Source organism: Bactrocera latifrons, unplaced genomic scaffold (genome assembly GCF_001853355.1).
Source record: "Bactrocera latifrons isolate USDA-ARS-PBARC rearing strain unplaced genomic scaffold, ASM185335v1 scaffold_169, whole genome shotgun sequence".
NCBI lineage: Eukaryota > Metazoa > Arthropoda > Insecta > Diptera > Tephritidae > Bactrocera > Bactrocera latifrons.
This window is the reverse complement of record NW_017535174.1, coordinates 423,907-439,702: the sequence shown is the minus strand read 5'-3', so window position 1 is coordinate 439,702 and position 15,796 is coordinate 423,907. Positions and strand designations below refer to the sequence as shown.

Below are 15,796 nucleotides of genomic sequence, written 5' to 3'. Positions count from 1 at the left end.
AGAAACTAGTCAAAATTCGAGTAATAATATTTTTCTTGTTCACTTAGGTTTTGCTTGCTTCACCTAGGGTTAATATCGATGCTAGTAAAAATATCGATATATGCAAATCCGACTTTCTGACATTTGCTAGAATTGTTATTGATTTGACAGTTGTAAATAAACTAAACAACGTGCAGAATTTAAGAATAGAAAATGGCTTTATCCAATATAAAGAAACGAAATATTTCGAAATGTAAGATCAAACTTTAAATAAAAGCAAACACATTTATCAAACATTTTATTTCAAAACTAGCTCTACCAAAAGAACAGGTTCCAGACGATTCCGAAGTTGAATGTTCTAGTGGGGAAAATCTCGAGGATGATGCAGAAGGAAATATTGGCTGGGCTGATTGTATAGCCAAAGTGCTAAGCACGTCCAAGCCGAAAACTAAGAAAACATTGGTATTATCCCGTGCCAGAAAACTAAAACCGGTTGAGAAGTTGAAATCAAAAACTTTGAATTATGGTTTTGAAGTTGAAGGTGAAGACAAAACTGATGTAAAATCCATAAAGGAAGAAATTGATGAGCAAATAAAACATCGTAAGAATGTGCCGCTAGAATTGCGTGTAAAACCTTCATGGAAAGATATTGAACGGGAACGCACATTGCGAAAAGTTGCAACTAGAGGTGTTGTCCAGTTATTTAATGCAGTTCGAATACAACAAAAAGACATCCAACAACAATTGGATGCTGCAGGCCCATTAGATAGTCGAAAAGATGCAGTTTTAAACAATATAAATAAAAAAAAATTCTTAGATGTTCTTATGAGTGGCAATCGCGCGAAGTCAGAAGCTGTTGACAATCCTGTAAAAAGTGAAAATATGAAGGACGTTGATAGCAGTGATGATGAAGATCATATGCCGTCCTCTACACAAAATAAGCGAAAGTCAGAGTGGAGTGTACTTCGAGAAGATTTTATGACAAATAAAAAAATTAAGCATTGGGATGAAGATGACGACGAAAACACTGGTGAAGCACCAGAAAATTCCGATGCGGAAGAAGATAGTGGCGACGAATAATAAAATGTATTGAACAATGATTTTTTTGTTATAATTAAAAGTGTTTACATTTTGTTATGCCTAACTAAAGGTCTTTATAAATTAGGATTATCTTTTAATATAAATATTGATTAATAAAGATTGTATACTGGAAAGAAGAAATTCTAAACCTATAGCACTCAAAACTATTGTGACATTTAGACCTCGGAATTGCTTGATTTCAAAAAGCTTGCATTCGAAAGTCGGGCCAAACCTAGGGACACCACACCTACAAAATAAGAGTAAAAATTTAAGATTAAACTATTATTTTGTTTTAACTTACTTCCAGAAATCAATCGCATTGTATTCATTTCAATTTTTTTACGATTTTTAGATTGTGAGAAAATATATGCTCCCATGGCAATTAATCCGAAACCACTTATTAGACGGCAAGCTAAACAATCTTTTTGATTATCACTGGACGTCATTGAATAGCTTCATTTAGACCATCCAGCATTATCAGAAATATAGATTCAGATTTATGGGGCAATTCAGTACTTTGATAGAGTCAAAACCAGAAATTGCTTTCAAAACGTGACAGTCACAGAAACTCTAAATTGATAACGAACAGATCTAATCAGCTGATAAATTTCGTTATTTAGAGATATATATAAACCTGAATGAAAATAAACATGTCAAAAACAAATATTAATTTTTCTATAACGCAGTCATAATTACCAATCAAAAAATGTTTACTTTGAATCGCAATACATATTATTATATATTTTTTTAATATATATTTATTTGCAATCTACCAATTAACAATCAGCAATACTTATAGAATTTTTTTTATTATTATTGTATTTTATATTTAGGCGTCCTTCAATTTTCCATTTCTCTTAAAATTCTACACCGTGCACATATCAGCTGTTTTCACTACGGCGCCAGTATTCACTTAAAACACCGCCGTTATTCAATAGAGTTGGAAATTTTCCTTTGTACACTATACGTAAATATAACATAGCAGCTTATAAAACCACAAAGAATTATTTAAACCGCCTTGGAATGAATTCTGAAAAGCATATGGCATCCGGAAATACTGAGGGAGAGGTATGTTGTAGAGTTTGCCTGCAACTGGAGGAGTTGATGATCCATATTTACGACGGTGGGGTTATTGAAGACTTTCAAACGGACCTAATCACATTACTGGAACGCTGTGGAGGAATTAAAGTATACTGAATTCATCATTGAAATAGATTGTATTATATATATTTGTATTTAGGTGGAACAATCAGACAGTCTTCCAAAATTTCTATGCAAGGAATGTACGACTGAATTACTGGTGGCTGCGAAGTTTCGTGAGAAATGCGAACGGACACAGCAATTACTAAAAACTGGTCCACGAAAGAGCACAGAAGATATTGGAGGATGTTTACCAATAAAATTAGGAGACGTAGAATATGAAGAACATTCCACTGATACTGAAACTACATATGATTTACAGTTTCTAAATGCACGCAATAGCATAGAAATTCATCCAGATAGTTTTATGGAAACAAATTTAAATCAAGAAAATATTGAAGAGAGGTGCTCGGCAAATACACAGCTGGATGATGCAATTACGCCCAAAAGCGGAGAACTCGTAGATATTAATTTAAATAGCATTGACATAATAGAAGAAACCAAGGAAGGATGGCAAGTAATGGAATATATTGAAAGTAATAGCTGTGAGGGAGAACAAAAGCAAGAAATTTATTCGCCCAATATATATCTGACGAATGATATCAACTGCACAGAAAATGCTGACTCAGAAATAAATGTAGGCTTTGTACAATCTTTTATGAAAATTAAGTTTTAAAATATGTGTCTTTTTAGTCCGAAAAAAAATTCAGATGCGATTCCTGTGGAGCAGTTTTCCTACAGACAGGTAATCTTCAAAGGCATTTGGAAAAAGTGCATTTAGTACTACAACCATATTGCTGTCCCAATTGTAGCCACACTTTTTCTATAGAGCAAACTTATATAAATCATAGTAATAATTGTATGAAATCCAATGATCAAAGTGCTCCAGCAACTAACAATAATATCCCAATTAAAACATTTCCAACGTCATCCCAACGAGAATGTGCATACTGTGGCAAACAAATGCAGTCCAACTTCGCTCTCAACATGCACCTACGTACGCATACCGGGGAACGTCCTTACAAATGTGATCACTGTCCGAAGGCTTTCAAAACTCAATCAGCTTATACAATGCATTTAAAACGTCACGCTCGAAAGCCTGACTATTCATGTTCATTGTGCCATAAGACTTTCTATGAGACCAGCAATTTGACGGTGCACATGCGTACGCACACTGGAGAAAAACCCCATTCTTGTACTTTTTGTCAAAAACGGTTTTCACGTGTTTTCCTGTTACAATTACATTTGCGTACTCATACCGGTGAAAAACCATATCAATGCAGGATTTGTAACCGCAGTTTTGCGCAGTTATGTGATTTAAAGAATCACGAGCGTATACATACTGGCGAAAGAAATTATAAATGTACTATATGTGGAAAGGCATTTATAAAGAAGTATTCACTCAGGGCGCATATGGATCGGCATGCCATTCTACAGCCTGAAGAGGGTACTGTGTCTGATGAAAAAAATTTCGAAGTAGAAAATGCCAAAAATACACAAATTGAAGATGAATCCGTCAAGTATATTCTTGATAATAGCATGCTGGAAGGTGATAGTTACTTTCTATCCAAAGTTCCTGAAGACAGTTTTTGCAGCTTATCTTATGAAGAGGTGCCCCAACTGAATGAATCCAACGCAGACCTTGTTTGGAGTGATTTTATAGTGGAGCATATATGAAATAAGTAAGAATATCTATGTATATTTATAGAAATATACGAAAAACATATATAACCCTTTCTTACATATGTATATACAAATTGGTTTTTATTTTACCAAGGCGAATGACAAAAAACATTGCTAAGCACCCGTTATAACAACAACAGGTGCCGTAGTCTATTGTCAGTACACTGAAAGTGATTCCGAAATATTTCCTACCAAAATTTATCGGCAACACTACTCAAAATAATGTGAGCAAACTTTCTTGCCGATCAATTAAAAATAAGTAAAAAATTTTTTAGAGAACCCGCAACATAAATTTATTGTTGAATACTTTCGTTAAATTTGTTTATACAATAACATATGCCCTTTTATACAGTGAATTATTTAATACATACAATAAACAGTTAAGTGTATAAAATAATTATGGGCACTCCTTTATATATTAACAATAAATAATTTACAAAAAGGAAACACACACTTGTTTTTATGATATCGTAATGTTCGGGCCTCAAGTGGATTCAAATCGAATTTCAAAGTTGTAGTAAGAAAATTGAAATACATACATATGTTTTTAAATGTATGTACAGATGTTATTTGATGCTGATATTTATGTACAAGTCGCCAACATAAAACTATTGGAATTCGTTTGAATCGGACTTGAACAGCCGAACTTACCTTAGCTTAATTAAATTAGCAAATAATAAACTTAAGACAACAACACTACATAGAACTGCAACTACATCCAAGACGTTGTTCGGTTAGATGACACCAGAGTCGATGTTTGTAGGAGAATTTTTGGTTTGTCCCCAATGAGAGAATCGATAGTCAGGTTGTTAATCGTAATTTCATCATTTCTTATTTTTCGTATATTGTTGAATTTATTTTTTGCTGTTGAGCAGTACATTCAATTCATTACCCAGGCCTGTTGGCACACATTTAAATAATGAAAATTAAATACTTTGCTCAACAAATTTTTATCTAATGTGGAATGAGTTGGGTAATTTATCGCTTATTTCGAATTTCGGTGAACCATTGTGCTCTTTTATGTAGGTAAACTTTAATTTTACTAATCAAAATATGTACATCTAATACAATTTGATAATAAGTATAATGCAAAAACAAAGAATGAGTGAAAGACTCATTGTTTTTGACTGGAATTTGTAATTTAGGCATTTATATGTTAATGGTACTTTTCTTTGAGCGGTGCTGTGTCTTTTAATTGCTCGTACCAACCTCCTCCATTGCATTTTTAGCTTAGTCTTTCTTATCACCCATTTTAACTTTGGACGTCATGTAAATTCCTACAATCAAGCCGAAAAGTCCAATGGCTGAACCAAAAATTTCCACAATCAAAATTTTCACAAAAAGCGCTGAATTAGCTGCATCAGCAAGCGCAGCTCCGGAGCCAACAACGCCAACAGCAATACCACAGAATAAGTTCACCAAACCGACTGCTAACCCTGCACCAAACATTACGTATCCTCCAAACCAATTATTATTCATTACAGTTTGATTCTCTAGTGCTGCGGACATTGTAAACGATTCCAGCAGACCGGATAAAACGATAGCAGTGATCAGTCCGTAAATGGCTACAGCCTCACAAAAAATAACCGAAATTAAATTCTTTGTCTTTATTCTCGGAGCTTTCACACCACCGCCCACAATGCTGGTGCCCGTTGTATGAATGCCCAGAGCAGCTCCTACCACAGATAATGCCACCGACAAGCCAATTCCAAGACATGCCCACATATAAGGTGAGGTGGATGCAAGGAACCAACCAACACTCACACGTTCACCTTTTCCAGTAAGAACGAATTGGAAGATAAGCACTATGCTAGTGGCCAGAAAAAGCCACCAGAATGTGTGGAGAACAACGCTGCGTATCTGGGCCATTCTGCAAGTTTTCACGGTTTATCTGCAATAAGTTATTTTTATATAAATTTTTTTACTTAACTACGCAGAAAGCTAATGAAAATTTGTAAAAAAAAAATACTTGCAAAAATAACTCACAAAATATCAAGATTATTTTAGTGACAGGTGACCGAGAAAAACTTTACTCATCACATGACAGACGTACAATGCCGCCCTCTACTGGGTAGAAATTGTACTTTTCTGATTAATGTGGCCTTGCAACCTATGCAGAGTTGCAACTTCTTATGATAAACTTTGTAATAACAAAAAATTTTTATGTACATAATTTCTAACATTTTTTAATTAATACTTCTGAAATTAGGAAATTTTATATTTATTTTTGTATTATTTAAACAATATAAACTGAAATACGTGTTTATATGTTACAATAGATATAGTTATAAGTTCCTAAAAGATTATCAACTTAATGTCATACAACAGCTATAAGCATAAAAAAATGTCTTTTAATGATAGGGAAAAAAAATAATTGTATAAGTAAATAAAACATATAACAAATATTTCCCAGAAAATAAGTAGCAATGCAGAAATTGATTGTGCATTCATTGATAATATTAAAAGTGATGCCAAGCCTTTTCAGAAGTTTTAAAGGCAATGTAAAACTTTTAAATACATAATTCTCGTACTGATTTTCCTCTATTTTACTATATATATGTACATTCATTCAATAACCGAGATTAGCTGTTGATTTCATTGTATATTTTATGATTTTTTCTTTAAATATTAGTATACCAGTTACTTTAAAATTATTGTTTGATTGGAACAATATTGACATATTGTCAAAAAATATTTTATTGTGTCCGCATTTTTACTTTGTGAACAGCCAAAGTGGGCGAGCTCCCTTTTCTGCGGTAGCACAGAAAGAGAATTCTACTAATTAATATTGTGATCCTGAGCGTGTTCTAAGCCGAATGCTGCAGGTCCTCAAACGTACAACGCCACCTTTCACAAATATTTTTGTTTTTAATTGCTCAACTAAAATCCAGAAATATAACATTCGGAACGTGGTGTTTTCTGCTTTGGGATCTGGGAACCATATTAACCATTTTTTTATAAAGTGCATCTTATTTTAAAATTTCTTCTGTTGGTATTTTGAATTAGCTGCATCATGATTTGTCTGAATTTTAAGCTTCGAGATTTTTATTGTCGGCATTATGATGTACCTCCCACTAGAGCTTCACTAAATCGCTTCTACATATTTGTTTTACTAAATAGTTTACAAACAACTCTCTTTTTCTTATTTAAAAATTTACACATATATTTAATTGTCAGACATTTTCAGTGCTTTTCATTATCAATTAAATTTCACACTTCATTCCTTTTAGAAATTGTTTGCCTGCTTTTGCCCTTTAAAGTATGGAAATTAGAAACAAATAGGCATCGCATGTTGGTCACTTACCCTACCAACTCCTGGCGTATATTTGGTTGGAATTTTACGATTATAATTAAAAACCAAGAATTTTTACAAATTTACACTAGTTCATAGATGAATTGAAGCTAGTATTGATACTCCTTCAGTCAAAAATCTCAGTTACTTGAACCCTTCGTTCAGAATTTCTTTATCCTTACATCACATAATTAGAATAACCACAGAATTTTACTTATAAAAGGAAACGAATTAGTTTATTCTACCATCAAAGCTAGTAAATACATTTAGTATTGATGCAAAGAGAGGTAAAATATTTACGCATCATCACCCTTGGTTGCACGTGTATAGATCACTTGGGAATGGTGCTGCACGACCTGTTTAATCAAACCTACAAGATATACAAACAAATTAAAGTAGTATTCATTGAAAACCTGAAATCCTCTTCTTACCTTTGTCACGCAATTCCACCAACGCTCTTTTGGCAAGTGAACCACGAATTTTCAAACGTTCCGATACCACTGAAGGAGTGATAAGTTTGTATTGTGGCACTTCCTTGTATAATTTTTCATAGGTGGCTTTGTCGAAGAGAATTTGGTTATTCAACTTATCCCTGACTTTGCCTTTGGACCACTTCTTCTTCTTGGCCTTACCGCCACCACTTCCTTCCTTTTTCTTTTGTGTCTTTTGAGGCTGTTTAGCCGACGATTTCGCGTCCTTCTTTGGTGGCTGTAAATTACAATTATACGTTACACTTTATATGATTTGAGGTTATTTCACGGCCAATAAGTTTTGTTTCCTTTACCACGAAACTATTGTGCTCAACATAACCATGTGCCGAACTCGCATATTTTATTGAACTTCTTCAAAACCGGTAAATTCAAACCATCGCAAAATTAGTATGGTGAACTTATGCTAAGGCATTGTTAAATTTTCACATAGTTGAGTAGATTGGCACAGAAACAAAACTTTTTTTTGGCAGAAAACAGCAGCTATCGACTCACCATCGTGAGAAACCCAAAGCAAAAAGATGGAGGCCGGAAATTGTCAGTGCTACCATAACATCATTTTCATTCAACGCTACTCGTTCACAAAAGAATAATTGATAAATTAACACAGAGTTGTTACATGTACATTTTTGGGAAGGAACTGTATCGTATTTGCATGCCAAGAAATTTTGCTTAAACCCGTTTCAAAGAAATTTTTTAATTTTTGTAATATATGATAGGTTTTTTCGATCTATCATATTTAAGTAGCGCTCTAAATATTTTCTTTTCACAACATATTGGTAATTCATTCACTTTTTGCTTAGATTTTGATTTATTTTATAATTAATAATATTTGCTAGATAACACATAACCTGTTAACTTTCAGATGTTCTAGTAATTTTTTCCTAAATTGCAACAACAAAAGAGGAATATAATAATTAAATTAAATTTGAATAATAATTTTTACAATTTGTTGCCATTATAAGCTTTTTGTGAACTTATTATAAAGAAGAGTATGAACGATCTATCAAATTTAAACGTCACCATAAAAAACAGAACGTCACTACAAAACGAGAGCTCTGATAAATTAATTTTGATAACTCGACTAAGTAAAATAAATTAAGGCCTTAATTTCGTCTGTATTAGCCTACGTTAGATTAAAAATAATATTAGTGCATAAATGTTAATTAAATTTTAAATACAAAATAAACTATACTCCTAAAGAGACGCTTTTGAGAGTGTCAAAAGAGAGAAAGATCAAAAAGAGCCGCTGAAAGCAACAAATATAATATACAAAAGTTTAAACAAGTCCAAAGCAGATCTACCCGTTCGTAAGCATCAATAAAAACACGTATGCAAGTCAACCAACAGCAATATTATTTAGACAGTGGAATGAGTTTTATGATGTATTCTTTTAGTGTAATTGCAGCACAGCCTAATCATTAGATAAACATATATCAGTTGATATTACAATGATACCGTTAACGCACAAGGATCGTAGCAATTGTAGCTATCGGATCAAGGAGAAGTTGAACAGTTGGAAGCGTCTTATATTTTCGGATCGAAATTCGAGAAATCTTTTTCTTTTTCTGTTACTTAATTTAAGTTTTGCGTTCGTGGAACTATTTTATGGCATATGGACGAATAGTTTAGGTAAGAGGTTTACTATCTTAAAGTCTGTATTTATAGCAAAATTTTTTGAGAAGGATTACTAAGAAGTAATCTTATCTGTCCTCACTTACTTTTATATTGCTATACCGATAGAGCGGTACATAGTAATTTGCATTCACGTGCTCATAATATCATATACCTATGTGTATATGTTTATTGATAAGCCTTGGTTTTAGCTAAAGTTGAACTATATTTAAAATGTTTTATAAATAATGTTTTAATATATTTGTATAACTAAATAGTTTCTTATGTATAATTTTGTAATTACAGGACTTATATCCGACTCATTCCATATGTTTTTTGACTGTACCGGTCTTTTGGCTGGATTAGCTGCTTCGGTGATTACTAAGTGGAAAGCAAATGATAAGTTCTCTTATGGTTATGTGCGTGCTGAAGTTTTAGCAGGCTTTGTTAACAGTCTATTTTTACTGTTCATCGCTTTCTTCATTTTATCTGAGGGTGTTGAACGGTTGATTGAACCCCCAGAGGTAAAACACGAACGACTGTTTGTAGTATCAGTGCTAGGACTGCTAGTGAATCTCGTTGGTATATATGCGTTTCAACACGGTCATGGACATTCCCATGGAGGGGGCGGTGGACATGGTCATTCTCATGGCGGTGGTGGTCATGGTCATTCTCATGGTATGAATAATCATATTGATTTAAATAATCACAATCAACAGTCGATAACTATGGATGTCGGTAAGTATATACATCAACTATATTTTAACAAGATTTTTCATTCAATTTTATTTTCATAGGGCATGGTCATAGCCATGACGGAGGGCACCGACATTCGCACGCTATCACCGATGACATCTCTGGAAGCAATTCACAAATTATGCGTGGTGTTTTTCTACATATTTTAGCCGATACCCTTGGCTCTGTGGGTGTTATCGTTTCTGCGGTGCTAATGCAAATGTTCGGCTGGATGATTGCTGACCCCATTTGCTCTATATTCATAGCATTACTCATCGCTATGAGTGTGCTGGGTCTTATAAAAGAATCAATACTAATATTAATGCAACGTCAACCATCAGCTCTGGATCGAGCGCTGCCGCAGTGCTATCAGAAGGTAACTGGGTTGGCAGGAGTTTACGCTGTGCAAGATCCTCACTTCTGGACATTATGTTCGGACGTGTATGTGGGTGCAATTAAATTAGAGGTTTCCAAAAACGTAGATCCCAAATATGTAGTGACGCATGCGCGTATGATATTTGAGTCTATTGGTGTTAAACAGATATATATACAATTAGATTACGTATGATAATGACCGACTATAAAGGAATGCATCTAACTAATATAAATTTTGATATCCTGAATCAATTAAACTGGGATTAACCATATGAGAACGAAACTTGTTTATTATTCAATACTTAAAGTAAGCTCTATGCATTTCTTTGAATCAAATTATTAGTTCTACTATTAATTTATCAAGTAAGGGATATTTATATATTGTGTAGATAAATTTTCTTAAAAAAAATCCTTAAAATCATGTTTTCTACTAATTTATTTCATAATGTGGCTTTGTAACAGCATTGTTATGTGTAGTAATACATATTTATTTTATTAGCATTTTGTGAATGTACGAAATAACGAAATTGAGTAATTACGAAAATCTTGAATAATCCTTTATTAAGGATCTAATATACAATAATGAATTATTTTAGTGCAATCATTCCATTACAAGAATTAAACGAAAACCGATCAATATTTTAACTACGAGTGATCAAATCATTGAATAACGTTTAAACACAGGAGTTATTAAGCCGTGTCTATGTGAAAATACACGTAGATAACCGTCTTAAATTATAACAAAAACATCATTTAAGTTTGATGAAGCTTAGCAAATAGATAATAACAAATGTGTATATTAAATAATGTACGTATTATAAATATATGCATGCATAAGATTAAAATAAAATTTATACAAAATGTCGTCAAAAAAACACAGTTAATTTGTGAACTAACATAAGAAGTGGAGTTAAAAATGGAAGAAGTGATAAAATAAAGCAGAAAGGAGCGAAATGGTACCTATACGAATATGCAGGGACTTAAACAGAAAACATTTAATTGTTGGAGAAAATATTTAAAAAAAAATTAATGCTCTTAGAATTTAAATTTTAATTATAAAGATACATATGTATGTATCAAATGAAAAACAATTCCTAAAACGATCATACGTAATCCATATATCATACACATCTATTTTATAGCCCAGAGATAGCGTGCGTACACATGTATGCACATATTTACAAATCATTTTTCCTACATGGCAAAAATTATAACAAGAGTTTATTTTGCGATATACATATGTATGCAACAGATGGGTGTAGTGATTTAGATGTGCATATATTTACTCGTCGTCGTATATTACAAAGAATACGAACACGAGTAAATAACAAATACAAGCACACACCCCGAATTGTTGTTTCGCCATACTTTCTTCTACGCCAATGACCTTTCTCGGTTGTTGTTGTACTGAAAAATTAGCACAGGTAGAGGATTCTTAAAATTAAAAGTTGTTATCACTCGAATATATCCCATCTGGGAAGCAAAGATATATCATTTTTGCACTAACGCCATTTTGTTTGCATTGATATTGCTGCAATGGGGATGCGAATTGCCGATGCCAGAAATTTTTGCTAACTATCTAATTACCTTATTTAGGTTATGTTCAGACATAATTGAGAAAAATGAAACACCGTTTGATTGTTTATGGTTTTCTTTAATTTGTCCGTAACGTTATTTTGCGTATTTTTATCTATATTTTCAAAATAGCAGTTTCGTTTTTTCATCTTTGTTGCATCTTCTCACTTAAACAAATTAATAAAGAACCAATATTTGTATAAAAATTACTCGAGTATACGCTGCAAATTGTTTCATCATTTACTACTACCGGTGCACTTAGCAGGTCGTGCAGTAAAGCAGCAAAGATAGAGAAGTGTTATTAATGTGTCTTAAAAAAATTAATATACGTAATTGGTTTTAGTTACACTGAAGAGCATTACGGTTTTACAGTTCATAATATTAAAAATTTGACCAAAAATATAAATGTTACATCTTAAATTCGTGTTTGATCAGAACAATATGTCAAGGAAATCTTTACAATTTCAACTAAACGGTATTTACTAAACAAAAAATAATTATTTTATATGGTGTGATTCTTTTATGTGCATTTTAGCACTTCTCCTCCTCGAGTCCATGCTTGAAGAACATGAGAACGGGTGTACTCACACCGTCGAGTTCACGGTATTCACACATGGCTACCATACCATCGCAGTCCATGGATTCGCCAGTGAAGAACTGCAATTCCTTGAATCGGCCAAGAATTTCCTTCATTTGGTTATTCATGTTGGTTTTGAAAACATTAACCTGGTCTGGCGAGTTTTGCTCCAATTTGGCCAAAACCTTCTTCATGTAGTCTTTGAGGTAGAGTGTAAACGACTTTTTGTCTCCGAATGCAAAACACTCCTGTAAACGGTGATTCAAGACAACGTCGACGCCGGATTCGACGGCGGAATCGGTGCCCTCATCGGCTTCCTCAGCCGATGGGTTGAAGCCTTCGATATTAATTTCGCCTTGGGCACGGCTAACCAATTTACCGTAAACTTCGTAAATAACCTCATCAACCAGCTTCATTTTGTAGGTATCAGCAAACATTTCGTCGCCGGTGAAGATATCCTTGTAGATTTTCATTTTTACGGTAAGTTTTTTAGGTCTGAAAACTAAGAAAATTCGAGACTCCCGACTTTTACACGAAATTAGTCACACCGAGCCACGCGCTCACGTCTACAGCAAACAACAAAAAGAAAGGTTGAAGATTGACATGCAGTGCTGCCACGCGAAATCCGTCAAGGTAATAGAATAGAGTACGAAAAAAGCGGAATTTCAGAAACACCGTCAGAGATGCATTTAAGAGTCACAATTAATTCACAGTAGTTGTTTGTTGACGACAATTTTGACAATTTTATTAAGAATTTGAAATGTGTATGTTTGTTTTTAGCAATATAAGAATGATAAATAAAACTGTTCCAACGTTGCTGTAAATTGCTAACGAATAAAAAAACAAAATAAAATGATTAGTTATTGGCATATATTCTGAGGTCCAGAAAATGTAAAGATACGATCGGATAAGTTTGTTCACTCTTGCGGTCAATTCACATAGAACATTCGTTCCGACAGAAAGGCTCGATATAACCTTTTTTATATAAAAAGTTTTTTACGCGAAACAAGCCAAATGTTAGGCAATTTTGATATTTTTACGCTTTGCCAAGCAACGGTCGTTAATTTTATTAGAGAAAAACACTGAAAGCAAATTGTTTATTGGGCATACCTTTTGTTTCCTGTGCTTCGTTAATTCTGTATAAACTGTCAGAGTGACAAAAGTTGTGTGTAAATAGGCCTTTTCTTATCAATATAGCTGAGAAGATTTTTAACTCTATAAGCTGTTACAGACAATTTTTAATTTTTTAAAGCCGTTTTGCGTTTGAACAAACGAATTTCTTATTGTAAGTATGAATCTATGTTATTATTTTATAATTAAAATATATATACATGTATAAAGATATAATGATTAATTTTTAATTTTTAGAAATATGCTATCTCGATATAGTACATATTCTAATTTGTACCGAACTTTACGGACAATACCATGTCAGCAAATAAAACTAAAAATAGTTCAACCTAGAGAAAAAGAAACTCATGGTTCAAAAAATCGTCGTCTTGGCAGATTTTACTCACCAAATTTAACCATTTATAAACCACAATTGACTTCGATTATGTCTATATCAAATCGCGCAAGCTCAATTTTGCTGAGCCTTTATACATGGGGTCTAGGTGTGGGCGCTTTAATATCTTCGCACGACAATGCCCATTTTGTTACGATGCTTGATGGTTTACAATTGGGTGCAACTTCTTTATTCATACTTAAATTTTTGATCGCTTTTCCATTTTCTTACCATTTATGCGCTAGTACCCGTGTGCTGATATGGGAAACCGGATGCTTCCTGTCATTGCAAGGAATTTACGGTACTGGTTATGTAGCACTATTGACTACTGTCTTAACAACCATGGGATTGGCATGTTTGTAAACAGTTTTGGAAATTGAAATATAAAATATAACCAAAATTCATTTGAAGCGTGTTCAGCTGTTAATTTTTCAGAATGGCATTTTTAGTTGTTTGTATTCTGGTATTTACATTTAATTAGCGGTCTCTCATATCAATGTGATGAGCTTTTTCACCATTGCGAATGGTGCTATCATTTCGATAAGAACAAGCACAAGTCAATTTGACAGCAAAACCAAAGTGGGCATAAAAGTATATACTAGAAAAGGTTGGAGTAAAGTAGCTAATATGTAAGTTTAGCGGATAAAAGTTGGTATAAATGTATTAATTTAACTATTTAGGTATGCCATAACACGTTCACTTATTCGGTCAACTGCTTTACGTCAGGGTATTCAACGGATGCAAGTCGCTGCACCGTCTCGCCAAGTGACTTTAAAGGTTGTACCAGCAGCAGAGGCAATTCAGACAGAAACGTTTGATGAGAAAAATATACGCCTGGGACGTGAATTGTCTCCACATTTGACTATCTATAAGCCACAGTTAACGTCGATGTTATCAATTACTCATCGAGGCACAGGTTTTGCATTGACTGGGTACGCCTGGGCCTTAGGTTTAGGAGCCTTGATGTCTTCGCATGACATTTCACACTACGTTACCATTATTGAAGGCTTGCACTTGGGTTCTGCAACATTGGTTGCGCTTAAGTTCGCTTTAGCATTTCCACTAGCGTTTCATTCTTGCTGCGGTGTCCGCCATTTGTTGTGGGATACAGGTCGTTTTCTGAAAATTACTGAAGTCTATTTAACTGGTTACGTAACACTTGGCATCAGCTTCGTGCTGTCAGCTATTTTAGCTTGTTTGTAAACATATGTTTGGATGGAAAAATTTATGCAATTGGAATGCTTATGTTCGTTTTTCATTACGGTGCTTCGATTTGACTGAAATGCACTAAAGTACGCAAAAATTTGAGTGCTAACTGTCGCGAAATAAATGTACATACATACGATAGAAATATAAAAAATGTTATTGATACCCAAAACCGTTATGTATTAGTTATGCAATATAGATTGAGTACGAATATCCGAAAAAGATAAAGAAAAGCAGTTCTAAATGCTTTGCGGGGTTCACATTTTAGTGAAATATTATTACAGTCTCAAAAAAAAAAAAAAAATACATACATTACAAGAACATTGGAAAGGTTTGAAAATTACCACTTCTATTATAAACCAAGTACAATGAATTCTTGATAGAAATGCCGGGTAAAATTTAGAATAGCATCCCCGGATCTCGGAGATAAATGGGTATCACTGGAAAGGTTCTCCAGATCACGAAAATATATATATATATTAAAAAGATATTTGCATTTAAAGTTGAAAAATTGACAACTTTTACATTGATAATTCGTATATTGCGAA

At 33.4% G+C, this 15,796-nt stretch overlaps 8 protein-coding genes across 11 annotated transcripts; 4 read left to right on the top strand and 4 right to left on the bottom strand.

The window, feature by feature from the left end:
* Window positions 1-141: 141 nt before the first annotated feature.
* Window positions 142-1,200, top strand: LOC108966677 (RRP15-like protein). Its single transcript, XM_018929699.1, has 2 exons — window positions 142-232; window positions 293-1,200. Exons 1-2 carry the CDS (start codon window positions 193-195, stop codon window positions 1,057-1,059), a joined length of 807 nt encoding a protein of 268 aa, XP_018785244.1. The 5' UTR covers window positions 142-192; the 3' UTR covers window positions 1,060-1,200.
* On the bottom strand, window positions 1,069-1,777 carry LOC108966679. The gene is made up of 3 exons (XM_018929702.1): window positions 1,756-1,777; window positions 1,361-1,693; window positions 1,069-1,306 (listed from the first exon to the last, which is right to left on the bottom strand). The coding sequence occupies exons 2-3, from the start codon at window positions 1,503-1,505 to the stop codon at window positions 1,236-1,238; spliced, it is 216 nt and encodes a 71-aa protein (XP_018785247.1). The 5' UTR covers window positions 1,506-1,693; window positions 1,756-1,777; the 3' UTR covers window positions 1,069-1,235.
* A 146-nt stretch (window positions 1,778-1,923) lies between these two features.
* LOC108966649 (zinc finger protein 2 homolog) lies at window positions 1,924-4,184 on the top strand (the record flags this gene model as incomplete). Its single annotated transcript, XM_018929663.1, has 3 exons — window positions 1,924-2,247; window positions 2,300-2,836; window positions 2,893-4,184. Coding segments are annotated over 3 exons (1,845 nt in total), but the record flags the coding sequence as incomplete, so codon positions are not given.
* Window positions 4,185-4,691: 507 nt separating this feature from the next.
* Window positions 4,692-5,967, bottom strand: LOC108966675 (V-type proton ATPase 21 kDa proteolipid subunit). Its single transcript, XM_018929697.1, has 2 exons — window positions 5,869-5,967; window positions 4,692-5,773 (listed from the first exon to the last, which is right to left on the bottom strand). The coding sequence occupies exon 2, from the start codon at window positions 5,749-5,751 to the stop codon at window positions 5,113-5,115; it is 639 nt and encodes a 212-aa protein (XP_018785242.1). The 5' UTR covers window positions 5,752-5,773; window positions 5,869-5,967; the 3' UTR covers window positions 4,692-5,112.
* Window positions 5,968-7,382: 1,415 nt separating this feature from the next.
* Window positions 7,383-8,242, bottom strand: LOC108966655 (40S ribosomal protein S25). Its single transcript, XM_018929671.1, has 3 exons — window positions 8,158-8,242; window positions 7,606-7,882; window positions 7,383-7,544 (listed from the first exon to the last, which is right to left on the bottom strand). Exons 1-3 carry the CDS (start codon window positions 8,158-8,160, stop codon window positions 7,471-7,473), a joined length of 354 nt encoding a protein of 117 aa, XP_018785216.1. The 5' UTR covers window positions 8,161-8,242; the 3' UTR covers window positions 7,383-7,470.
* Window positions 8,243-8,694: 452 nt separating this feature from the next.
* On the top strand, window positions 8,695-11,031 carry LOC108966682 (zinc transporter 7). 4 transcript variants are annotated; one of them, XM_018929710.1, is made up of 4 exons: window positions 8,695-8,972; window positions 9,060-9,294; window positions 9,583-10,014; window positions 10,074-10,579. In XM_018929710.1, the coding sequence occupies exons 2-4, from the start codon at window positions 9,114-9,116 to the stop codon at window positions 10,577-10,579; spliced, it is 1,119 nt and encodes a 372-aa protein (XP_018785255.1). In that variant the 5' UTR covers window positions 8,695-8,972; window positions 9,060-9,113. The 4 variants fall into 4 exon arrangements, with proteins under 4 accessions (XP_018785255.1, XP_018785253.1, XP_018785254.1 ...); XM_018929708.1 differs by having other exon boundaries at window positions 8,695-8,992; XM_018929709.1 differs by having other exon boundaries at window positions 8,695-8,996.
* Window positions 11,032-12,019: 988 nt separating this feature from the next.
* Window positions 12,020-13,139, bottom strand: LOC108966684 (translationally-controlled tumor protein homolog). Its single transcript, XM_018929712.1, has one exon. It carries the CDS (start codon window positions 13,009-13,011, stop codon window positions 12,493-12,495), a length of 519 nt encoding a protein of 172 aa, XP_018785257.1. The 5' UTR covers window positions 13,012-13,139; the 3' UTR covers window positions 12,020-12,492.
* Window positions 13,140-14,526: 1,387 nt separating this feature from the next.
* LOC108966657 (succinate dehydrogenase cytochrome b560 subunit, mitochondrial) lies at window positions 14,527-15,420 on the top strand. The gene is made up of 2 exons (XM_018929673.1): window positions 14,527-14,671; window positions 14,723-15,420. Exons 1-2 carry the CDS (start codon window positions 14,544-14,546, stop codon window positions 15,243-15,245), a joined length of 651 nt encoding a protein of 216 aa, XP_018785218.1. The 5' UTR covers window positions 14,527-14,543; the 3' UTR covers window positions 15,246-15,420.
* Window positions 15,421-15,796: the final 376 nt, after the last annotated feature.